Source organism: Talpa occidentalis, unplaced genomic scaffold (assembly GCF_014898055.3).
Source record: "Talpa occidentalis isolate TD23 unplaced genomic scaffold, MPIMG_talOcc4v2.1 talOcc4.10, whole genome shotgun sequence".
Taxonomy (NCBI): Eukaryota; Metazoa; Chordata; class Mammalia; order Eulipotyphla; family Talpidae; genus Talpa; species Talpa occidentalis.
The window spans coordinates 4,414,276-4,433,497 of record NW_023600993.1 but is presented as its reverse complement, the minus strand read 5'-3'; the positions used below and the strand labels follow the sequence as shown (position 1 = coordinate 4,433,497).

At 49.0% G+C, this 19,222-nt stretch overlaps 1 protein-coding gene across 3 annotated transcripts in view; it reads left to right on the top strand.

Moving 5' to 3' along the window:
- Positions 1-18,314, top strand: part of RAD18 (RAD18 E3 ubiquitin protein ligase) — a 62,967-nt gene extending 44,653 nt beyond the window's left edge. For 2 of the 3 annotated variants that reach the window (XM_054695327.1, XM_037522118.2), the window contains exons 12-13: positions 10,566-10,628; positions 13,489-18,313. In XM_054695327.1, the coding sequence (XP_054551302.1) occupies positions 10,566-10,628; positions 13,489-13,591 (166 nt within the window). In that variant the 3' untranslated portion in view covers positions 13,592-18,313. Of the gene's footprint in view, positions 1-10,565; positions 10,629-13,488 lie in introns of all 3 variants that reach the window. The other variant, XM_037522122.2, reaches the window with a different exon arrangement.
- Positions 18,315-19,222: the final 908 nt, after the last annotated feature.

Below are 19,222 nucleotides of genomic sequence, written 5' to 3'. Positions count from 1 at the left end.
GAGAGGTCTGCCGCGCCATGTGGGTAGCTCCCTGGCCAACCAGGAATCGAACCCACGCTGCAGAGGCTGCGGATAGCTTCACAGCACGGTGCTCAACCCACTGTGCCGCTGGGGAAGCCCAATTTGTTCTAATTTTTATTTCCATAATCAGATATCAGCTGGAAGGGGATGGGGCACTGCACTTAGTGACTTCTTTGAATCTTTTTCCAACCCCACAGTTCTGTAATCTTATTTTTGGCAAGTGTAATAGTCTTATAAATTATTTTTTATCGCTTGTCCACAGCAGGTCATGAGTCAGCCTTCTCAAATTCTGTTTATTCCTTGTATAATGAAGGGTGTTTCTGACTTTATCATATTCATTATTTACAAAAATATCCTCATTTTTTCTTCTTTGTTTCTGTCTTTTAATTGAGGCATAATTGATGCAGCGAGTCATTATTCTCAGGTGTGTGCAGCACAGTGATGGCACACGGTAGGGTCACCTCCAGCCACTTTTAACACCTGGCACCAAATGCCATTACAAAGACTTTTTCCTGTGATGAGAACTTTTATGATCTATTCTGTCAGCAACTTCCAAATATGCAACACCATGTTTTAAACTAGAACCACCATGCTTACGTTCATCCCCAGGACTCATTTATCTTATGACTGGAAGTGTCTACCTTTTGACCCCCTTCACCCAATCCTCCCATCCCCTCTATTTTTTCTTTGGATAGTTTTGTTGCTTTCATTGTAAAGCCCTAAATCTTCAAAAGTACTTTTAAATTTAGATGTCACACATGTTTATTGTGAAAAGTTAGAATAACAGAAAGAATAAAATTCCATGCATTAATCAGCCAGAGATGACTTAGTGTTAATACTTTCATACATACATTCTCCGAAAGCCAAAGGTACGGATGGATGGGTAGGCGAGTGTTTTAAAACAGAAGCATCACACTGTTTGGAAATTTTTTTAATGCTTTACCCTCTTCCCCTTTTTAGAAAAAGAGAATGGTATGCTGTTTTAGGTCTAAGGTGACTGGAAATATATTTAAATTGGTTTTTAGTTCATGCAGTGATGCTGTGCTAGTTTAGATCTTATCATTGTATTGCTGAAGAAACATGTTGATTTTCTTTGTGTAAGAGCGATATTCAAACTTACATAATACGGCAGACTGCCAGCTAAGAACCATCTTCTGTTAAGGCCCAGTAGATTCATGCAGTCCAAACACTTTCTAGATTGCAGCTTTCTTTTTTTACTTCAGAAGTAACTTTCTTTAATTTACCAAATTACAATCTTCATTTTTTTGTTTTGTTTTTATTTTATACATCATTGTTCATTTTTAAACAATATTTGCTTCCCCATACCCCTCAGGTGTAGTCCCCATAGTTTCCTTCCCTAGTGCACCCCCGCACCATCACCTCAGACCCCTGTGCTCCTCCCTCCCTCCCTCTGATCCCTCTCCCGCCTCCTCCCCTAGATTGCAACTTTTTGATGCTAGCTTGACTCTCAACTCCTAAGTACTTATTTAGACTTTGAATTTTTAATGTTATTGATCCACTTTTGCCAACCTGAAGACAAATGATAAACAAATTGATAAGAATTTTACATTTTTTTGTATAACTTCTTCCAAGATATTTCTGGGAGCGCAAGAGACTCGTCCAAATTTCTGTAAAGTGACCTATTGTTCTTCTTAACCAAGAAGAGAGAGCTTTTGTTCCCTGAGTTTTGGCCAGCCAAGAAAACTGCGTGTTTATTGAGAGCAAAGTTATAAGGAAAGATGCTTTTGATTTTGACCCTAGAAAGGAAGCTTTATCTTCATGCAGTGATGAGTAGTAGCCTTGCTTTTCCTTGGAAGACCTTTTAGATCATTATTTTTGAAAAACATTTGTGCACTGTGGATCTAGGCCAAAGAAGTTGAAAAGGGACATTGCATTTTGCCTAACAGGAGAAATTTGAGTGAGGTTAGGTAGTAATATAGCAATATTCTGTTTCCTGACTATGATTATTTTATCATGGTTATGGAAGTGAATGCACTTGTTCCTGAGAAGTACATGTTGAAGGGTTAAGTGGCATGACGGCTGCAGCTTTACTCTCAGTGCTTAAAACAACTGTGTGTGTTTTGTAGAAAGAGATAAAGGAAATGTGGCAGAAAGTTAATAATTGGAAAGTCTGGGTGAAGGGCACAATTTAAAAAAAAATTTGAAGAGTCATTGTCCGTAATCTAAGAAGTTTAAGATATGTTGTAAAGGAAACATTTAAGATCTTTTTCTTAAAAAAAAAAAAAAAAAAAAAAAGTGGTAGTTGGAGGTGTTTGTGAGGTGGTGGGTGTAGTTTTTATGTGTTTTAGTCAGAACCAACCCCCTGGATCAGGTGTGCCCTGTGTGTGGGAGCATGTGGGGTCTGGACTTCACAAAGAACTGCTGACTTCACGGCCAGGTGTGGGGAACAGAGACACTTCACTGCTGTCTCGCAAGTTTTCTGTAAACATAAAACTGTTCTAAAATGTTTGCTTTTTTAAAAGTATATTACAACATCAAAATAAAGAGGGATATTGGTATGAAAATATTTAAAGAAAGTTTTGAATATTGGAAAACTAAAGTCATCAAAAATGTAGTTTTCTTCTGTGGTAAATTGGACTCTGCTTCTGGGTTGTTGTAAGTTGAGTCCCTGAACTGTTCTTTTTTCCCTTGCATTTAATATTACATGTTAAATCTAATCATTTAAGTTAATAAACCCTGCTTTAATGCATTATATAAGATACATAGTTATTCTGTGCTGTGTCCAAGTCTAATCCATGAGGAAATGAGAGAAGGCTTCTGTTTTCCTATCTGCTGTCTTGTCTTGTGCCAGTACTTCCACTTTCTAGAATGATCTTGTCTCATCCGAGGCGGCTCTTTACATTTCTTCGTAAGAGAGATAGGCACAATTTACAATGTGCTGCAGCCTCTTCTGTTCCCATGTTTTTACCAGGGAGTACTTGTAAAAGCAATTTGAATAGATTCTCCAAGAACAATGTGAAAGTACAAGTAGTTTTACCTTTTCTCCAGTACTTATTGCCAGAGGATATTTGCTATTAAACTTGAAGGTTTTCTTATACTCTCAGGCAGTTCATGTTGCTACCTTTGGGGGGTTTTTATTATGTATTTTCATTGGTAATACATTTTGGACTTTTCAGGATCCTGAGTCAGTCCTTGGTGGCCCATATTTTGTTTGTTTTTAGCAAATCCATGAACTGCCATGATCTAAAGATCCTCTGTCAAATCACTTTAAAGCCCTTCAGTTTCCTGTGTCAAGGGAAAGTTTTGAAATTCCACAGGGCATTATTGCTGTGCATCAAAATGCTTGCAAACATTTGCAGTTCCTTCCGGATTCTACTCCGAGCCATACCTCAGCGTGATAGCGTGTGGCAGTGCCTGGTGGACGGACACCTGATGGTTTGGCACCCAGGTTGTAGTGTGTCGAGTGTCTTGGTTGGCCTGATGTGGAAATACTTGCAAAAGGCGGAATTTTTAAAGTGTGCTATTTTTTTTTTTAGTTTTTAGACATTTTGTAAACTCTATAAGAATTTGTGTCCTGTGTGCTTCTGCCAGTATTTGCCTTGAATCATAAAACTGAGATGCAATTTTGATCATTTCAGAATTTACTTCTTCCTTTTCACAGAATAGTAGCCAGAAATGTATTTTCCACAGTGCTTTGAGAAGAGTAAGGGTGAGACTTTGAAGAATGACTAGTTTCTTGTAAATGTCAGACACATGATCAGTCATGATTTTGATTGACGCCCGCAGATCTCTCAGCAGTCAGTTATCTTTCTCTTGTTTAAAAAAAAAAAAAAAAGTTAAAAATCAGCATCTTTGTAGCTGCTTCTGGTGAATGAAATCGTATGTAATGGGAATAAATGATTTTGGCAGTGTTGTGCCACTGGAATTACTATTTGAAGTCACGTGATCAAGCTTTTGATTTCTTACACTTTGTCAGTCACTTTGTAAGTTGTTAAAATCAGAACTTTTTCCTGCCTTCTTATATCTTATTACCTTTGTCAGAGGAACAGGTGTGAAGTCTCCTTGGGGACCTTTGAACCTGGGAGAAAGGTAGTGAGGGCCTGATGAAAGTAAACATTTTCAGATTAAAAGGTACCTGGAGCAGTCCTTAGACAGTCGCTACCTGCTGAGGGGAGGTGGGGCTGGGACTTCCCTAAAGGCTGCAGTGAGCAAAGTCGAGTGATTGACAGCCCGGAGTTTCTCCAGTACAGCTTGAGTTGCATCAGCATTTTCGTCTCAGGCACCATTGTCCTTTGTTAGTAGCGTTTTAGTGGAGTTGTTCAAAGTGTAGAAGGTTCCCCCATACCTGATTTAGATTTTCGATTTTAGAGTTTAGAGTTTAGATTTCTCCCAGGCCATTCCCAGTCAACTATGGTCAGAAAGTGTTATGTACAACAAGATATTTTGAGAGAGAGACGGACTGACCGCATGGCATACATTGTGTTACAGTGTGTGGTGGTAATTGTTTTGTTCTGAATTATTGCTGGTTGGTCTCCTACTGTGCCTAATTTTATAGCTGAAATTTCGCGTAGACGTGGTAGGGAAACCAGCGCGTGCATAGCGTTTGGTTCGAGTCACAGGTTCAGGCATCCCGGGGTCTTAGGACATGCCCGTGGTTGAGGGGGGTCGGCTGTGTCAGACACACAGAGGCCACGGGTCTCTGGTTCCCTGGTTGGGCCACACCCCACTTCCGGACCATCTCTATTAACTGCTGGCCGCATGGCTGTCCGCGGTGTCTGGTCTAGATGACAGATGACGTGGCGCCTTGCTGAAAGGACAGGAAGGCGGATGTGCACATCTCTGTTCTCTGGCCTCCCACACAGACCCTCACATTCTGGAACGCGGGTACATGTTAAATCCCTGTCCCGCTCACTCCTATTGATTTTACCACCGTGGTGAACATTATTCTGGGGCTTCTGAGGGTTCAGAGTTAAAGCATGATAGAAAAAAATGCAGAGGCTTGTTTCTGGGCGATTCTGTGGAAAAAAGCTGTTGGAGCCTTTGAGGTTTCCTTGTGTTTCTCTTGTCCTAGTAAACAAATTTTATTAGAGCCATTTAGAACCTGGTTTTGGAGTGTAGGTAATATTGCAAATAAAAGTGCAAACTGCGTCCAAATGTTCAAGTGTGGGGTAAATGTAGTTCTGGAAGACTCATGCTTTCTCATCTGCTTGAGGCCAGTGAGGCAATACTTCATTTTATGTGGGGGCTAAGTCCCAGGGCTGTTCAGTAGCCACTGCTTGAAGTCCAGTAGTAGACGTCCACTTTACAATCCTTCTCCTTGACCAGACTGGGGTTTTGTGCCAGGAGGGTAGCCTTAGTAGAAGGCCCCTATGGTTTGGATGCTTGGTGTTGGCCAGGGACCCGCACTACATAGCTGGGTAATTATATGGACGTTGGCCTGGCTGTGCAGACGCTGGGCCAGTCTCACCATGACCTTCATACCTAGGCTCTTGGTCCCTGTTATCAAGAAACACACACTGTTGTCCCACCTTCTCTGCAGACTTGCTTTTTGTGGTTTCGTTACCTGCAGTCAACCTCAATCCAAGAGTATTACACACTGTATGTAAGGGATTTTCAGGGAGAGAGAGACTACATTCATACAACATTTATAATAGCATACTGTTGTAATCTGTTATCAGTTATTGTTGCTAATACTGTGCCTGATGTGCAAATTTCACTTCAGTGTGTGTGTGTGTGTGTGTGTGTGTGTGTGTAGGAAGAAACAGTACATCTATTTCCCAAGTATACGGTGTGGGTGGGGAGGAGGGAGGGAGGGGCACTTAATCACAGCTCCCTCAATGGTAGAGGGAATTTTCTTCTGCGGAGTGTTGCTTGTCTTTGAATTGCTCATTACAACAGGGCTCACCGCTGCGACCTGCTAGTGTGGTCATCTTATGTTTTAGTGTTTGGTTTTTATTCCTGTTAGTAATTTACACTGCTGAGGGTGGAAAGAATCAGTACTAAACAAGCACCGTGAATGTGTCTCCCTGCCCGTTTAACTTGAGAGCTTGATTTAGTATCTGGTTACAGTGGTAAAAAGATAAAAAAAAGATAGAATTAACTTTGTTGAAATTTCATGGACCTGAAAATCTGCTGCATCGCTAGTGGGAATGTAAAATGGTGCAACCACTTTGAAAAACCACGCGGCAGTTTCCCAGCTTTGCTGCCCTCTCCAGTCCACTGGACCCAGTAAGTGCAGTTCAGAGGGCCTGGGGCTGAGGGGGAGGGAGGTGGTGGTTTGGACAGTAGCTGGAGTTGTCAGTGGATCTTGCTGTGCTTCTGTGACAGCTGTGCATTGTTTTGAATCTTCATGAGTTGCATCTGGAAGATCAGGGTGCGTCCATGAATTAAAGATAATGCCTCTCGTCTAATTACCACACGATTTGTAAAAATAGTTCCTCACAGAGTGCTCATTTCTGTCATTGTCATCACTGAATGACTTTCTTGAGCCCAGAATGTTGACTGTTCTGCCGTGTGGTTGGTTAGCCAGCGGCTGACCAACCAATATTGGGCATGCAGGTGGTTTTTCACCCTACAGACAGGACTGCGAGTCGGGGTTCGGGGAGGATGGTGTGGTGGGCACTGACCTAAAGCACCTGTGTCTGGACGACATTCTGCCTGCTCCCTCAACCCCCTGGGCATCCGTCTCAGGGAGCTGTTTTTCCAAGTTGCTATAGTCAAGCACGCTTGTGAGGTTGGGGAGGGGGAAATGGCTGCTGCATCATAGACAAATGCCACTCGTCAGTAATCTGCGGGGTTTTTAGCAGATGTTTGCATTTTCCCTGCCCCACAGTACCCTGTGTACCTGCCATGCTGGATAAATAACACATTCTGATGAATTTGCACCCTGGTGTCATAGAAACAGTGGAAATCAGAGATTAAAATAGTACACGTGGAAATCACGTTTCCATGGGCAAATTGAAGCCTAGTGCCGAGGAGAGAGTCCGATCATTCACACCCTCATCTGCTCCATGAAAATGGAACTGGCATTTACTGAACACTGTGTGCCCAGCTCTATGCCAGGCATGCGTCATGCTGATCGATCCTAAAATTAATCCCTGACTATACAGGGGAGGGTGTCCTTCCCTGGGTTTACACATTAAGCGACAGAAATGGGACTGAAGCCTTAACTTGGCACTCAGATCTGGGATTTCCCTCTGGGTGGTCATACCTTGGCTCAAGACATGTGGCATCTACTTTACAGCTGCAGTGGTGAAGTCTTGACAAGTAGAATGAAATAAAGAAAAATAAGCTAAGAGACTGGTTTCCTTTGCTCCTCGGAAATGACAGGAGTAAAATAATGATGGAAAGATGGAGGCCGCAGACCAGCCAACAAATAGTAGACAGCTTAGCTTCTGTACAGAAAGCTTGAGCTGAAATGAGGTCTAAATGGTGTGAAGGTGAAGAGTGGGTGTTGTAAGTAAGTAAATATACTAGAATCTTCCTGAACAGATGTTAGGAATCCCCAAGAATTCCTGATTCATTGTTTTTGCCTTTGAGTCTCTCGTGTGTATTTAATCCGTGTAATAACACCATTCTAGCCTGGCCGATGGCAGCTCCGGAGAACACCATTCGAACCCCCTTCTTTAGGGAATGGTTACTTCCCCGTGCCAGCTTCTTAAAGCCTGGTCCTCTGGAGCATTGCAAACCCAGACAGTAGAGAAGCTCACGTTTCTTCTGATAAAGTTCCTCGTCTGCGAAGTTAAGGCCGCAGCTGTGTGGGCTTGTGTGGGCTTGTGTGGGCTTGTGTGTGCTCTGACCCCCGGTGTAACTACAGTAATTTACTTTCTCCTGTGGAGGATTTTTTAGATGTCTTGAAAAGTGTATGAAAGGAATTTCTGAGCTCCCTAGGCATATTGAGATGACTAAGACTTCAAAAATATTAATCACTGCTATCCACAGGAAGAGATCTGAGAGAGATAATTTTAGCAGCAATGAATGCTATGCCTAGCAGTCCCTCTGTAGAACCCTGTTTGTGGAACTGTGTGTTTAACTTTAGGAGTGTGGCTTTTGCGCAGGAGAGAGTAAGTACAGCGCGTCAGTTGAGAAGGGGGTGAACGGTTCAGTCAGGTGGTTGGTCGCGTAGTGGCGACTCCCAGTTTCTCCATGGTGACTGGAACTGGAGCAGCAGATAGTTCTGAAACTTCATTTTAGGTAAATTTCAAACCTCTTGGACTCTAATATATTCCACTTAGGGTCTGGTTAACTTCAGGGCCGTGCCTGAGCTGGGGAGGAGAGGTGATGAGCCCTGAGGGGGCAGTGGGCCTCGCACTGCCTGGGCACTGGCAGTGAAGTCCCAGAGACCAGAAGCAACTTGGGAGATGTGTTTTTTCGTAAACCTCCTCCACCATCTGTTGTCACCGAGGTAGGATAGCAAAAACCTCTTAGGTTATGTCATTAATGTACTGCAAATATTTTCTTTTAAACAAATCAGTGATTTGTCCTGGAGATTTGAAAGCCCCTAAGTAAATTGATCATAAACTGCTAGGGACGGTGACTGGCTGGCCGTGCTGCTCATTTAGCTGGAAGAGGAGGATTCTTCGTACCCTCCTGTTCTGAAAAAAGTGTGTGCGCGCCAGAGGGCCATGGACAAATAGCTGATTTTACTATACCCGCGGCTCGGTCCCACCTTCCAGGATCGGGACCCCCGGCCCCCGACACCATTCTCAGAGCTCATGGGTTCTCAGTAGGACCCTAGGGGGTGGAAACTGGGGGTTTCCAGAAGTCTTACTCTTCCTATGTATGAAGCATAGAGAGAGCTGTGATGTATAAACCGATATACATTATATTTGTGGTAGTAAAAAAAGTATAAAAGGGCTTTGGGGCCGGTGAGGAATGATAGTGAGCACAGTCACGAGACAGAGCCCGGTCCGCGCGGGTGAAGGCGGATGGGCGACGGTGTGCACAGACCCGGAGCAGAGAAGGCCGTGGGCAGGCGGCAGTTGAACAGCTTCGGCTCTCTGGGCAGTCGGGCACTTACCAGCGAGGTCGGGAATAGCACAGCAGGGCCTTGGGCATGGCAAGAGGGGGTCTCGGCCGTGGGAAGGGCGGCCGTGGAGCGAAGTCCTGCCAGCCAGGGGCTCTGTGGCTCTCTGTCTGAGGAAAATAATAAAGTGTGTGGAGTCTGCGTGGGTCTCCTTAAGGACCCTCTGTGTCTCTCCCCGCTCCTAATAAACACTGCACTTAGCTGTTGGGCAGGACACGGCTGTGAGCCGGTTGGTTACCCGGAGGTGAGCCCGGCTGGTGGTGAGTGAAGGTGGCCTTACTCTCAGGGAGCACCGCGGTGTGGCGTGTGCCCGGGGACTCTGCAGGCGGCCAGCGGTGCTGCCCCGCCCCCGCCCCAGGGCCTGCAGGAGCCCGCCAGCGCCCTCTGTGCACATGGCCGGGTGTCCCACAAACACACCCCTGGCTGTGTTTCCCGCCCGCCTGCACGCTGCTGCGTGTGACTGCGGCCCTGGAGCACCGTGTCCCTGTGCGCTCCCGACACCATAGTCACGAGGCAGCCACCCCACCTGTGAGCCCGGTCGGTCATCTGCTTCCTGGCGTCTCCATGAGCCACTTTTGGGAAATCCTGGGAATGTGGGGGGCCTGCGCCCAGCGGCTGCCCTTTTCCGTGCAGATATCACGGCACTTCCAGGGGCTCTGTCAGGGCGGGGTCTAGTGACTCGAGGGCACCTCACAGTCTCTATGGTTTTTACTAGCAAACCCTCGGAAGCAGGGCCCGCCGCACCCGCTGCCTTGTGACTTCGCTGCGGGCGGGAGCGCCTTTGGCTTCCCCTTCTCCCCTCAGGCACCGCTGGCTCCTGACCTTCAGCCTTAGGTGCCTACAGAATGGCTTTTTGATTTAATGTACACATTCTTTTTTAAAAAGGGGATTGCTCATTTCCTAGGAATGTTTTGGGGTGAAACCAAAATGCTAAAAGCCTTAAAAGAGTTTTTCCTCCCTCACTGTGCCCGTGCCGCTTTGGAGCCAGGCTGCATTGTAGCGGATCCGTCATCAGCACAGCTCATGTTAATTAAATTTTACTTTACTGTCGTTACAAAAGGACTAAAAGCCACTTTGGAACTGAATATCTCTTGTGAATCTGGTTACGAAAGCACGGTCTTTACACCACAGTTTGGTCTTTGGCTGCCAACAGGAAATGGAAAAAGCGCAGGACTGTGTTCCATTTGATTCCAGGGTTTATGTTGGTGGGTTTGTTTAGGCTTTAGTGATTATTTTTCATTATTGCTAATGTAGTAAGTATTTTTTACAGCTGTTGAAATGAATGTATAATAAACTGCAGATAATTAAAGTACCTGCTTTGGCGAGTTTTGCTGGATGTGCACAGCTGTGAAACCTCCCCCATAATCAAGAGGATGAGCACACCCCTCACCCCAAAGTCTCCTGTGCACTTCGTGGTCCCTCCTTGCCCCACTCCCACCCCTGGTCTGCTGCTTTGCTTTGTGTCACTATAGATTGGTTGCATCTTCTAGAATTATATAAAAGAAATCACAAAGTGTTTTTATTGTCTGACAATATTAATGTGTCAATACCCTTTTAGTTCCAGTTCAGACATCATAAGAGATCTTCTGGAAGAAGAGGAAGCCTGGGAAGCAGCACACAAGTGAGTTCTCCTGCTTGGGGAGGAAGCGTGTACTCTGACCTGAGAAATTATAATTCTGTACAGTTGGTTTTTGAGCACAAGAATAGTTGTGCTTTGTGATTTAAGGAAGTGATGATTCATACTCGTCCAGGTGAAGATTTCCAGTTTACTGCTCATTTCTTTATTTCTGCTTAGAAATGGGGTCCCAGTGTAATGATTCTGGTTACTTGTCAGAAGGGGTTTTTCTAAAGGCAAAATATTCTGATGGACAGTGAACGCTTTGGTTTTAAGCGGTGGCTCAGAGTCCTTAGAAACGTAATCCTTCGTGGGTATTCCTGGCATAAGATGTGCTTAGTGCAGAATAAATGCCATTTCACCCCTTCTCCTAAACCACTTGTGAATCACGGACATGCGGGTGCTGGGGCCGCTACTCCAGGTCCCACTGGTGGCAAGGAGGGCACTACTCCATGCGGGCAGAGGTGCCCTCTGCAGTTTCTCCGTCACTCTCCTGCCGTGGGCCTGGAAACCGCCTTTGTACTGTGCTGGTGAACAAGGGCTGTTAGAAACCTCCTCGCTCTCTCCTGCGACCCCGCCGCCAGCTGACGACCTCTGCCTTTATAGAGCACACAGGAGCTATTACATGGGAACCCTTATCTTTCTGCTGTCAAATTTGTGAGTCTGTATCTGTGCTTATTTTATCCTTATTTCCTCCTTTTAAATAAAGGGATGTCCCTCCTCCTCTCTGAGGCTGCTTTGTCCTCTGGCTCCTCCGGCTCCCTTCTTTATCCGGAGCTTTCTCCCGTCTCTCCGGGAAAGGCCTCTCAGCTGTGTTTTTCTCATCGGCTTTTCAGCTCAAATCTTTCTCATCTTAAAACTAACCAGCCAGCCAGCCAGCCAGCCTCGTCTCTCAGGCTCCGTGGCTCTGCCAGCTCTCTCCTTCCTGTCACAGAGGGCCTCGTGTGCCGCCTCCATCCGCTTCTCTCCCACGGGGTCGTCCACCTCGTCACCTTCCTTCTTCCGAGAGACTTCACTGCAGTCACCGAATACCTCCGTGTGGCCCGATCCGGGGGGCCTTCTTTACACCCCATCGTCCTTGGCGTCTTCGCAACATGTGATGCTACTGGCCGTGTCACCTTTCTCAGAGGCCTCTCAGACACCTGGCTTTCCTCTTCCTCAGCCGGTCACTAGTCGCCAACGAAACCTCTCTCCTGCCCACCCCTCCTGGGCACCACAGGCACGTGCCCCTCTGCCTGCCTGGTGTCTCTTCCTTGGTGTTACAGCAGCTGAAGTTGCACGGCTTGGCCATACCTACTGTGCACCAGCCCCAAAAAGTCTTAAAACAAAATCAGAGCATGATCCTTTTCCAGTGTTCCCTTATAACCAGCTTCTTACGCCGAAAAACAACATGGTTTTCATTCTTTCCTGGTCCCCACTGCCTGTCTGTCCGGTCTGTGCCAGGGCCTGTGGTTTTTACTTCTTACGTATCTCTGGGACCCATCCATTTATTTCCACCTCCCTCATCACCCTAATCTTTGCTGCTGCTGTGTCTCGGTTGGGCCATTCGTTGGGCCTTAATCTGTCTACTTTCTCAGACTTCCGTACACTCTGGCCTTGTCCACTGTCGCGAGGGTGATCTTTCCAAAATGAGAATGATCACGTTTACTCGCCTCTCTGCTTTAAGCCTGTAAGTTCTTGGTCTCCCTGAGTCTTGTCTCACCGCCCCTCTGCCTTCTCGCTGCTCCGCTGACAGACCCACTTGCAGTGCTCCCTGCAGCCTCAGCTCCCTCCCCCAGGGCCCAGGTCAGGCTGCCTCCTCCAAGAGCTTCCACGTCCCTCTTCACCGAGTTGACCCCACTCACCCTTTGGATCTTAGCTCAGGAACTGCTTCCCATGGAAGTCTCCTCTCCCTTCTTCCTGGATCAGCTCCTCTTGTTACAAGTCCTCTCAGCACTGCAGCCTCCTCTTCCCAGCACATTCGCGTGATCGTTTGTCATCCCGGTCTGGGGGTCTAGCATTGTAACCCCAGTGCCTGCACAGTGTCAGCCCATAGTAAAGACTCTGTGTGGGTGGTCCCATGTAAATAGCCTGACAGCACGGGGAGCACCGATGCTTTCCTGTGTCACAGGGAGGAAACTGAGGCCGAAAGAGAGACATCTCGAACCCCAGCATCACTTCGCTATTAATAAGTGATGAGTCATTGAGCTGATTGTAACCCAGTGTGCCGCAATCAGCACTTGCAGCCTTAGCTATACTATTTTTCCAAAGGGAGATTTGCTTTGCTGACATTTTGTAGTTTCACGGCGGAATCACTGGGAAAATAAAGTGTGATGTATCCATGCAAGGCCCGCGAGCTACGGCAATTCAAATGCTAATGTTTTGTGAATGTTTGAAATTTTGGCTGCATTACTGTCATCTGGACATTATTTTACTTTGAATCCTGGGAGAGGAGGCATTTCTTAGCTAAGTGTGTCCTCTGTGCTCCCCCTGTTCCTGCTGGACTGACCCGACCCCAGGGGCGCTGGCTGGGGGCACTGACTTTTCTTTGGGATTCTGGTTTTTTTTTTTTTTTTTTTACTGCTTTCTGATACTAAGCAGAAGTTGAAAACTGCTAGAACTTGATTCAGAAGGAGGAGTTTTGGTTCCTGGCTCTAGCACTTACTCTCTGTCATCTTCACTAACTCACTAAACTGAGAACTAAACGCCACGTTTTCTCAGTTCTAAACTGTGATAACAGCAGCAGGTCTTAGCACTCTACACTGGACAGTAGTGTGGGAGGCTGCCTGGAGGTTTAAATGGAATAGTGCTTGGAAAGCTCTGGCTTTGTGTAAATAACAATGGTCATTGTTTTCTAACATGCCGTTTCCTTTTTTTCTGTTTCCAGAAATGATCTTCAGGACACAGCAGTGGGTTCAAGGCAGCATCGCCGCGCGCGCGCAGCTGAGGGGGCAGAGTGCGAGCCCAGGAACAAGCGGAACAGGACCTAGGGTGGCCTCGGCGGGCTTGTCTGGGGCGGGAGGCTGGGGCCCCTGGGCTCCCGGTTTATAAACGCCGCGGGGAGATGTCAGGTTTGACATCCCATCTCATTGATTTTCATTCTCTTCTGCCCTTCTGAAGAGAGGTCACAAGGCACCCTGCTCGGTCCGTTACCTCCTGCCTCCGCGCATGTCTCTGAAAACACGACACCTGCGGTTCCGCAGCCTCGCAGAGTGGACCTTCTTTTCACAGAGGGGTTTTGTTTCTGAATTTCAGCATCGTTCTCCTCTCCCGTGGAGAAACTGCTCAGAAGAGGACTGTCCGCCCTCGGTCACCCGCAGCTGGGGAGGAGTTCAGAGCCGTGTGTTGTGGCACGGCGGGGTGTCATCATCACGTCTTGGGGCTCGCGGGGGCTGGCGCGCCCCTCCCGCCGGCCTTGCGGGCTGTGGTGGGGTCTGGTGGTGCCGTCCGTGAGCCTGTGTCTTCCCTACCGCGGAGCAGGACGTTAGTGTTGTGACTCGGAAACTGGGGCCAGTTTCTCCTGAAATGGTACTTAGAAATGATTCCCATTAGTCGTCTTTTTTTTCACTCGGGTAAGTCAAATTTTTAACACTTTAAATCCTAATTCCTAAACAAAAAGAATGCAATAAATGGAATTTGTAACTGAATAGACTCTGCATCAATGTCAAGTAGCACCTGTGGCCCCGGATCCTGTCATCGAGCGCCAGCTCCACCTCACCGGCCAGGCTTGGTCGGACGTGACCTCTGTGCAGACTGGCCTCTAGTTCCAGCTCCTTCCAGAGCTCCTGATTCTTCTCTCAGGCACTTCAGAGCCCGCCTCCCTCTGACCCTCACCTCTGCCGCCACCCAGCCCCTGCACATCAGCTGCGGATGACTGGACAGCCCCGCGGTGATGGCAGCCTTCCGGGTGCTGGGGTGCGGTGCCCGCCCCTCTCCTAGGAACGTGCCCGCTGCGTGGGCTTTTGTTGCACTCTTGGGGCTTTGGGGTTTGTGAGGTCTTGCAGTGACCAAGGCTTTAGCATTTCCACGCCTAAATGGCTGTTTGTTTCCTTAATGAGCCCCTAAGCTTCAGATGGTTATGTAAGGATTTGTCGTGGTCGTTCCCTCTGCTGCGGATGGTGAGGGGGCGCACTAAGGAACTAAGAGCAGCGCCCCTTGCGGGCTCTGTCGAAGGACCCAGCGTGCGGCAGGTGAGCGACGCGCGAGCGGCTTACCGCCAGTGTGGCAGTTGCGTCCCATGTGGCCAGCTGTGGTGCTGGACTTTACACTGCGTTGTCAGAGAGCTCTCTGCTCCAGAGTAAGCTGGAAGTAGCTATTGCTTTAGTTACTGCAAAAGGAGCTTTCAGAGGAGGGGTGGGACCAAGAAAGGGGGGCAGGCGGGTGAACTCACCCAGCGAGCACCTGAGCGCTGCCGTGTTAGATCGCAGGACGGCGCTGGGCGTTGGAACGTGCAGGCTGGGCAGGAGGACTCTGCCCTCCCTGGCTGTTGGGCTGCATTTGGGGGGTGGCCCCTGGTGTCCGTGGGTGGAGGCCAAGGCTGCTGCTGAGCGCTCACAGTCCAGCCCCAGGGGGCGTCACTCGTGCTGCCCCGACAGCTGTAGCCTGGGTTTAGTCCTCGGGGTGCAGAGGGGAGGAAGTCGGAGCCTGGGTGCTCAGCGGGTAGGTTTCCCCTGAGAGCCCCTTGGGCTGCCAAACGCTGCCATCCCGCCATGACTCACATGGTCCTCGCTCTGACACCGCTCCCCTTGGGAGGACACCAGTCTGTGGGGTCAGGGCCCATTCGTAGACCCATGTTTACCTAATGGCCAAATCTGGTCCCCTTCGTATTGATGGGAGGGGCTTCAACATAGGACTGGGGGTGGACACGTCTTTGCCCAGGACACTCCACGATCCAGAACTCTCCAGTTTAAAATTATCAGTGCTGAAATCGAGAAACCCCCAGTGTGGAGAAACTCCCGGGTCTACTTGAAAAATAAGCCTAAGGGCCATTTACTGAGATGTTTATTAGCTCTTAGCCTGTGTCATATTCCTGTGCAGCAGAAAGATACTTTTCTATCCACTTGAGAATAAGGAACTTAGTGTGTTACATTCAGGATGGAAACCAATACCTTCCAAAAGTCACCTTTCCTTGAAAATAATGGCCCTCGTCCCTGGGCCTTAATTCTTTCTTTGTTGTTGTTTTTGGTTTTTGTTTGTTTGTTTTTAACACTGCTGAGGGGAGCAGCTGGCAAGAAAGGAGAGGTCTGCTGCGCCATGTGGGTCTCTCCCTGGCCTGCCGGGGCATCGAACTCATGCTTCAGTGGCCACGGGTAACTCCATAGTGCTGTGCTTAACCCCTTGTGCCACCAGGGAAGCCCCTGGGCCTTAATTCTTTAATTCTAACCACCACCCCCCCGGGGTAGGGGGGTGCCTCCCCAAGGCCACTGGAGGTGGGGGTGCTGCTGGGTGTCATTCAGAGAAAGGCATGGCTTTGGCGCCTCCACTCTCAGTACCCTCGAGTCACGGTCACACACGGGATGATGTATGTGGGGAGTGTGGTGTGCATTTTACAACCAACTCAGGTGAGGATTCAGCTGTCTGCGGGGACAAAGGAGCGATAGGGCCTGGGTGGTGCAGTCTCTGTGGCCATGGCCCTGGAGAATGTGGAGCGGTGGCCCCCACAGACCCCTGTGCTCGCGTTGCTGTGGTTGAACGTGAAGTTTGCATTTCCGTTGGGCTGGGCGGGCGCAGAAACCAGGATCACAAAATTCTGATAAAAGAAAATAGTTCTCATGAGACAGTTTTTCCTTTTATGTGGGCTTTTTATTATAGAAGTAATGGCACTCCCACCCCTACGGGTGTGAACACATCCGCCACAGGGGCCACACTGCACAGCCTCCTGCCAAGGGCATGCTTCCAGTTCTTTCCACGTGCAAGTACTAACAGAATTCCTGAGATTCGAGTCCCGGAAGTGGAGCCTTAGAACATGAGCTCTCCATAAAAGATGTGGGCAGGTGGTTTTGAAAAAGAGGACTCCAGGGTTTCAGTGGTGATGGAAGCTTGTCCTGTGGCTTTAGAGTCTCGGTCTCGGTCACTGGGAGCTCCCCAGAGCGCTGCAGTGGGACGTGCTGGGAGCTGTGAAGGCCCCCGGTCCACAGCTCAGGGGCGAGGAATGACGATTCCCCGAGGTTACAGGCAAAGACCAAATGTGCCTGTTCATAGTCTTTGGGGGGTGGCTAGAGGCCCCTGGTGCAGCACTTCACACCAGGCCGGGAGCCTTTCCTGGCAAGAATCTAGAGCACTGTTAGTCTAGCGCTGGCCGGAGGGGTCCCGCCAGCTCCCTGGGGCCGGCCCTCGCTCGCCTGGTCCTTGAAGCCAGAAGGGATCTAGCGTCGCCAAGAGACAGCCGGGCTTGGGAAAGTTTCCACGTGCCCTCCAGAAAAGCCGGTAGGCATGCGAGCTGCTGTGGACGGAGCGCTCTGAGTGTCGGTTATGTCGAGTTGTCTGCTGGACTCTCCGGCATGGCGGATTTTCTGGCTGCTTATTCTATCCGTTTTTGAGACATGTTAAATCTCTGACTAGTTATATATGACTACATAATTAAATCTATGGTTTGTCAGTTCTTACAGTTCTGTTCTCCTTACAGTTCTGTGTAGTAAGTGCCAGTTTTTCTTCATGTGTTTTGAAGCTGATACTAGAAGCATAAAAATTTGGGATTGTTATGTCCTCTTGATGGCATCACCCCTTTATCATTAGGAAGTGCGCTTCATCCCTGGGGTTCATTGCCCTCGCGTCTGCTGTCCGGGGTTAGCATACCTGCTCCCACTCCGCCTACTCAATTCAGGAGTCCACCCGGCTCCGCCTGGACCCGTCTCCGCACACTGGGCGGAGGCCCCTCGCAAGGCAGGGGTGGGAGCCGCCAACGGGCGGGCACCCTGCTGGCATCCCCTCTCTCAGGGATCAGCTTCCTTCACTGTCTGATGCTTGAAAGTGGCTGTTTTTAAAAGTTTGTGCCTGTTTTTAATACTTTTTGCATAATTAAAGACTTCTCTGTATGTTTTGAAAACTATTTTGTCAGATAGGAGGATAAATTTAATCCAGTTTAGCTGGAAGCAGAGGTTGCCCACTGCCTTGTTACTTATACTGTAAAATCATCATCTCGGGCTCATCCATAGGGAAGAGGTCTGTGACCGTGGTGCATGCAGATCTGCTGCTGTATTTTCAAGCTACTAAATGTTTGGGGAGAAAGTTTGTAGCCATAACTTGACCGTGTAGTAAGTGCCAATAATATAATTAAACAAAAGAGATGGCAAATCTGTGTTTGCACTAGAGCCTAACTCTTAAAAATGTATTTCTGTATGACTCATGCATTGTGTGTATGCATAGAAAAAAATGCCCCGAAAATGTAATCTCGGAATTGTAGTATTTTGGATGATTTGGATGATTTTTGTCTTGTTTTCTAAATTCTGTCTGATAAATTTGCTGAGAATCCTACATCTGTGTCTGTGAAGATGTACTATGTGTGCACACGCACGCAGGCACCCGTGGGGGAGAGTAAGGAGGACGGCTGCAGGGCGTGACTGTGAGAGACGGGAGATGGGCCTCAGCCAGGTCCCGCTGCAGCTCACCTGTGGGATCCAGGGCAAATCACAGCCTCCTCTCGGACTTCTCGGCGGCGGGATGGTCTTCGGGGGCCCCACCCGCTAGCCTGTCCTGGGCGGTGACTGCTTCAAACGCATTCACCGGCTGTGTCCGGCCATCTTGATTTCTCCTGCCGAGGCTTCCTCGGGGCTGGATCACGGGAGGTTCCCCCCCGCCCCCCCCGCCCCCCCCGCCCCGGCGCGCTCTGTAGCCCAGATGGGGTGATTGTTCTCTGCTGGCCTGTGTCTCTAGGTCGAGGAGGCCCGGAGTAGGGGTTGTGGGGAATACAGTATTGAGGGAACATCTCCCTCAGCTGTTCGCTGCCAGTGTGAAGTGAGCGTTGGCGAGCGCGGGGTTGGGCAGGGGCCAAGGCATCATCCCTGGCACCGCGGGTGCCGCTGCCCGCCCTGGCGCAGCCCCTCGCCAGCTGCTGCTGTCTCCCTGCTCACTTCCAGGGTGCCTGTTCTCAGGCTCCCCAGACTCCTCCCTGTCCCTGCCAGATGTGAAGCCCAACTTGTTCCTGCTGCGCAGCCCTTCCAGCTGCGGTTTCAAGGCGCCAGGGCCTGAGTTTGCCCTGAAAAGGAGAGGGCACCAGCAGGGCTTGGTAAGGGCAGGACAGACACGGGCACGGGGCGCCCCACCTGAGCGGGTGGGACAGGCCTGTTAGGAACTTGCGTCCAGGTGAGGGGCCTGCGAGGCGCGGCGTGAGCCAGGGAGATGCACCCAGAGCGGCGGCTCTCCTGGACCTGGGGTCTGAATACCAGGTGCCAGGACGGCTCCCCTGTGTGCCCTTTTCTAAAATTTTCCCAGGTGCCAGTTACAGGTGTGGAAACTGAAGCCCAGAGAGGGGGAAAGTCGCCCCTCATCCACCACAGGCCTCATTCCTGCAGCAGGGCGCACCTGGAACTAAAATGCATGGGCACAGGGTGAGCTCCCGGAGCCCCAGGCCTGTCCCATCCAGCTGCGGGGTCTTCACCAGGGCATCTAGGGAATCTCACATT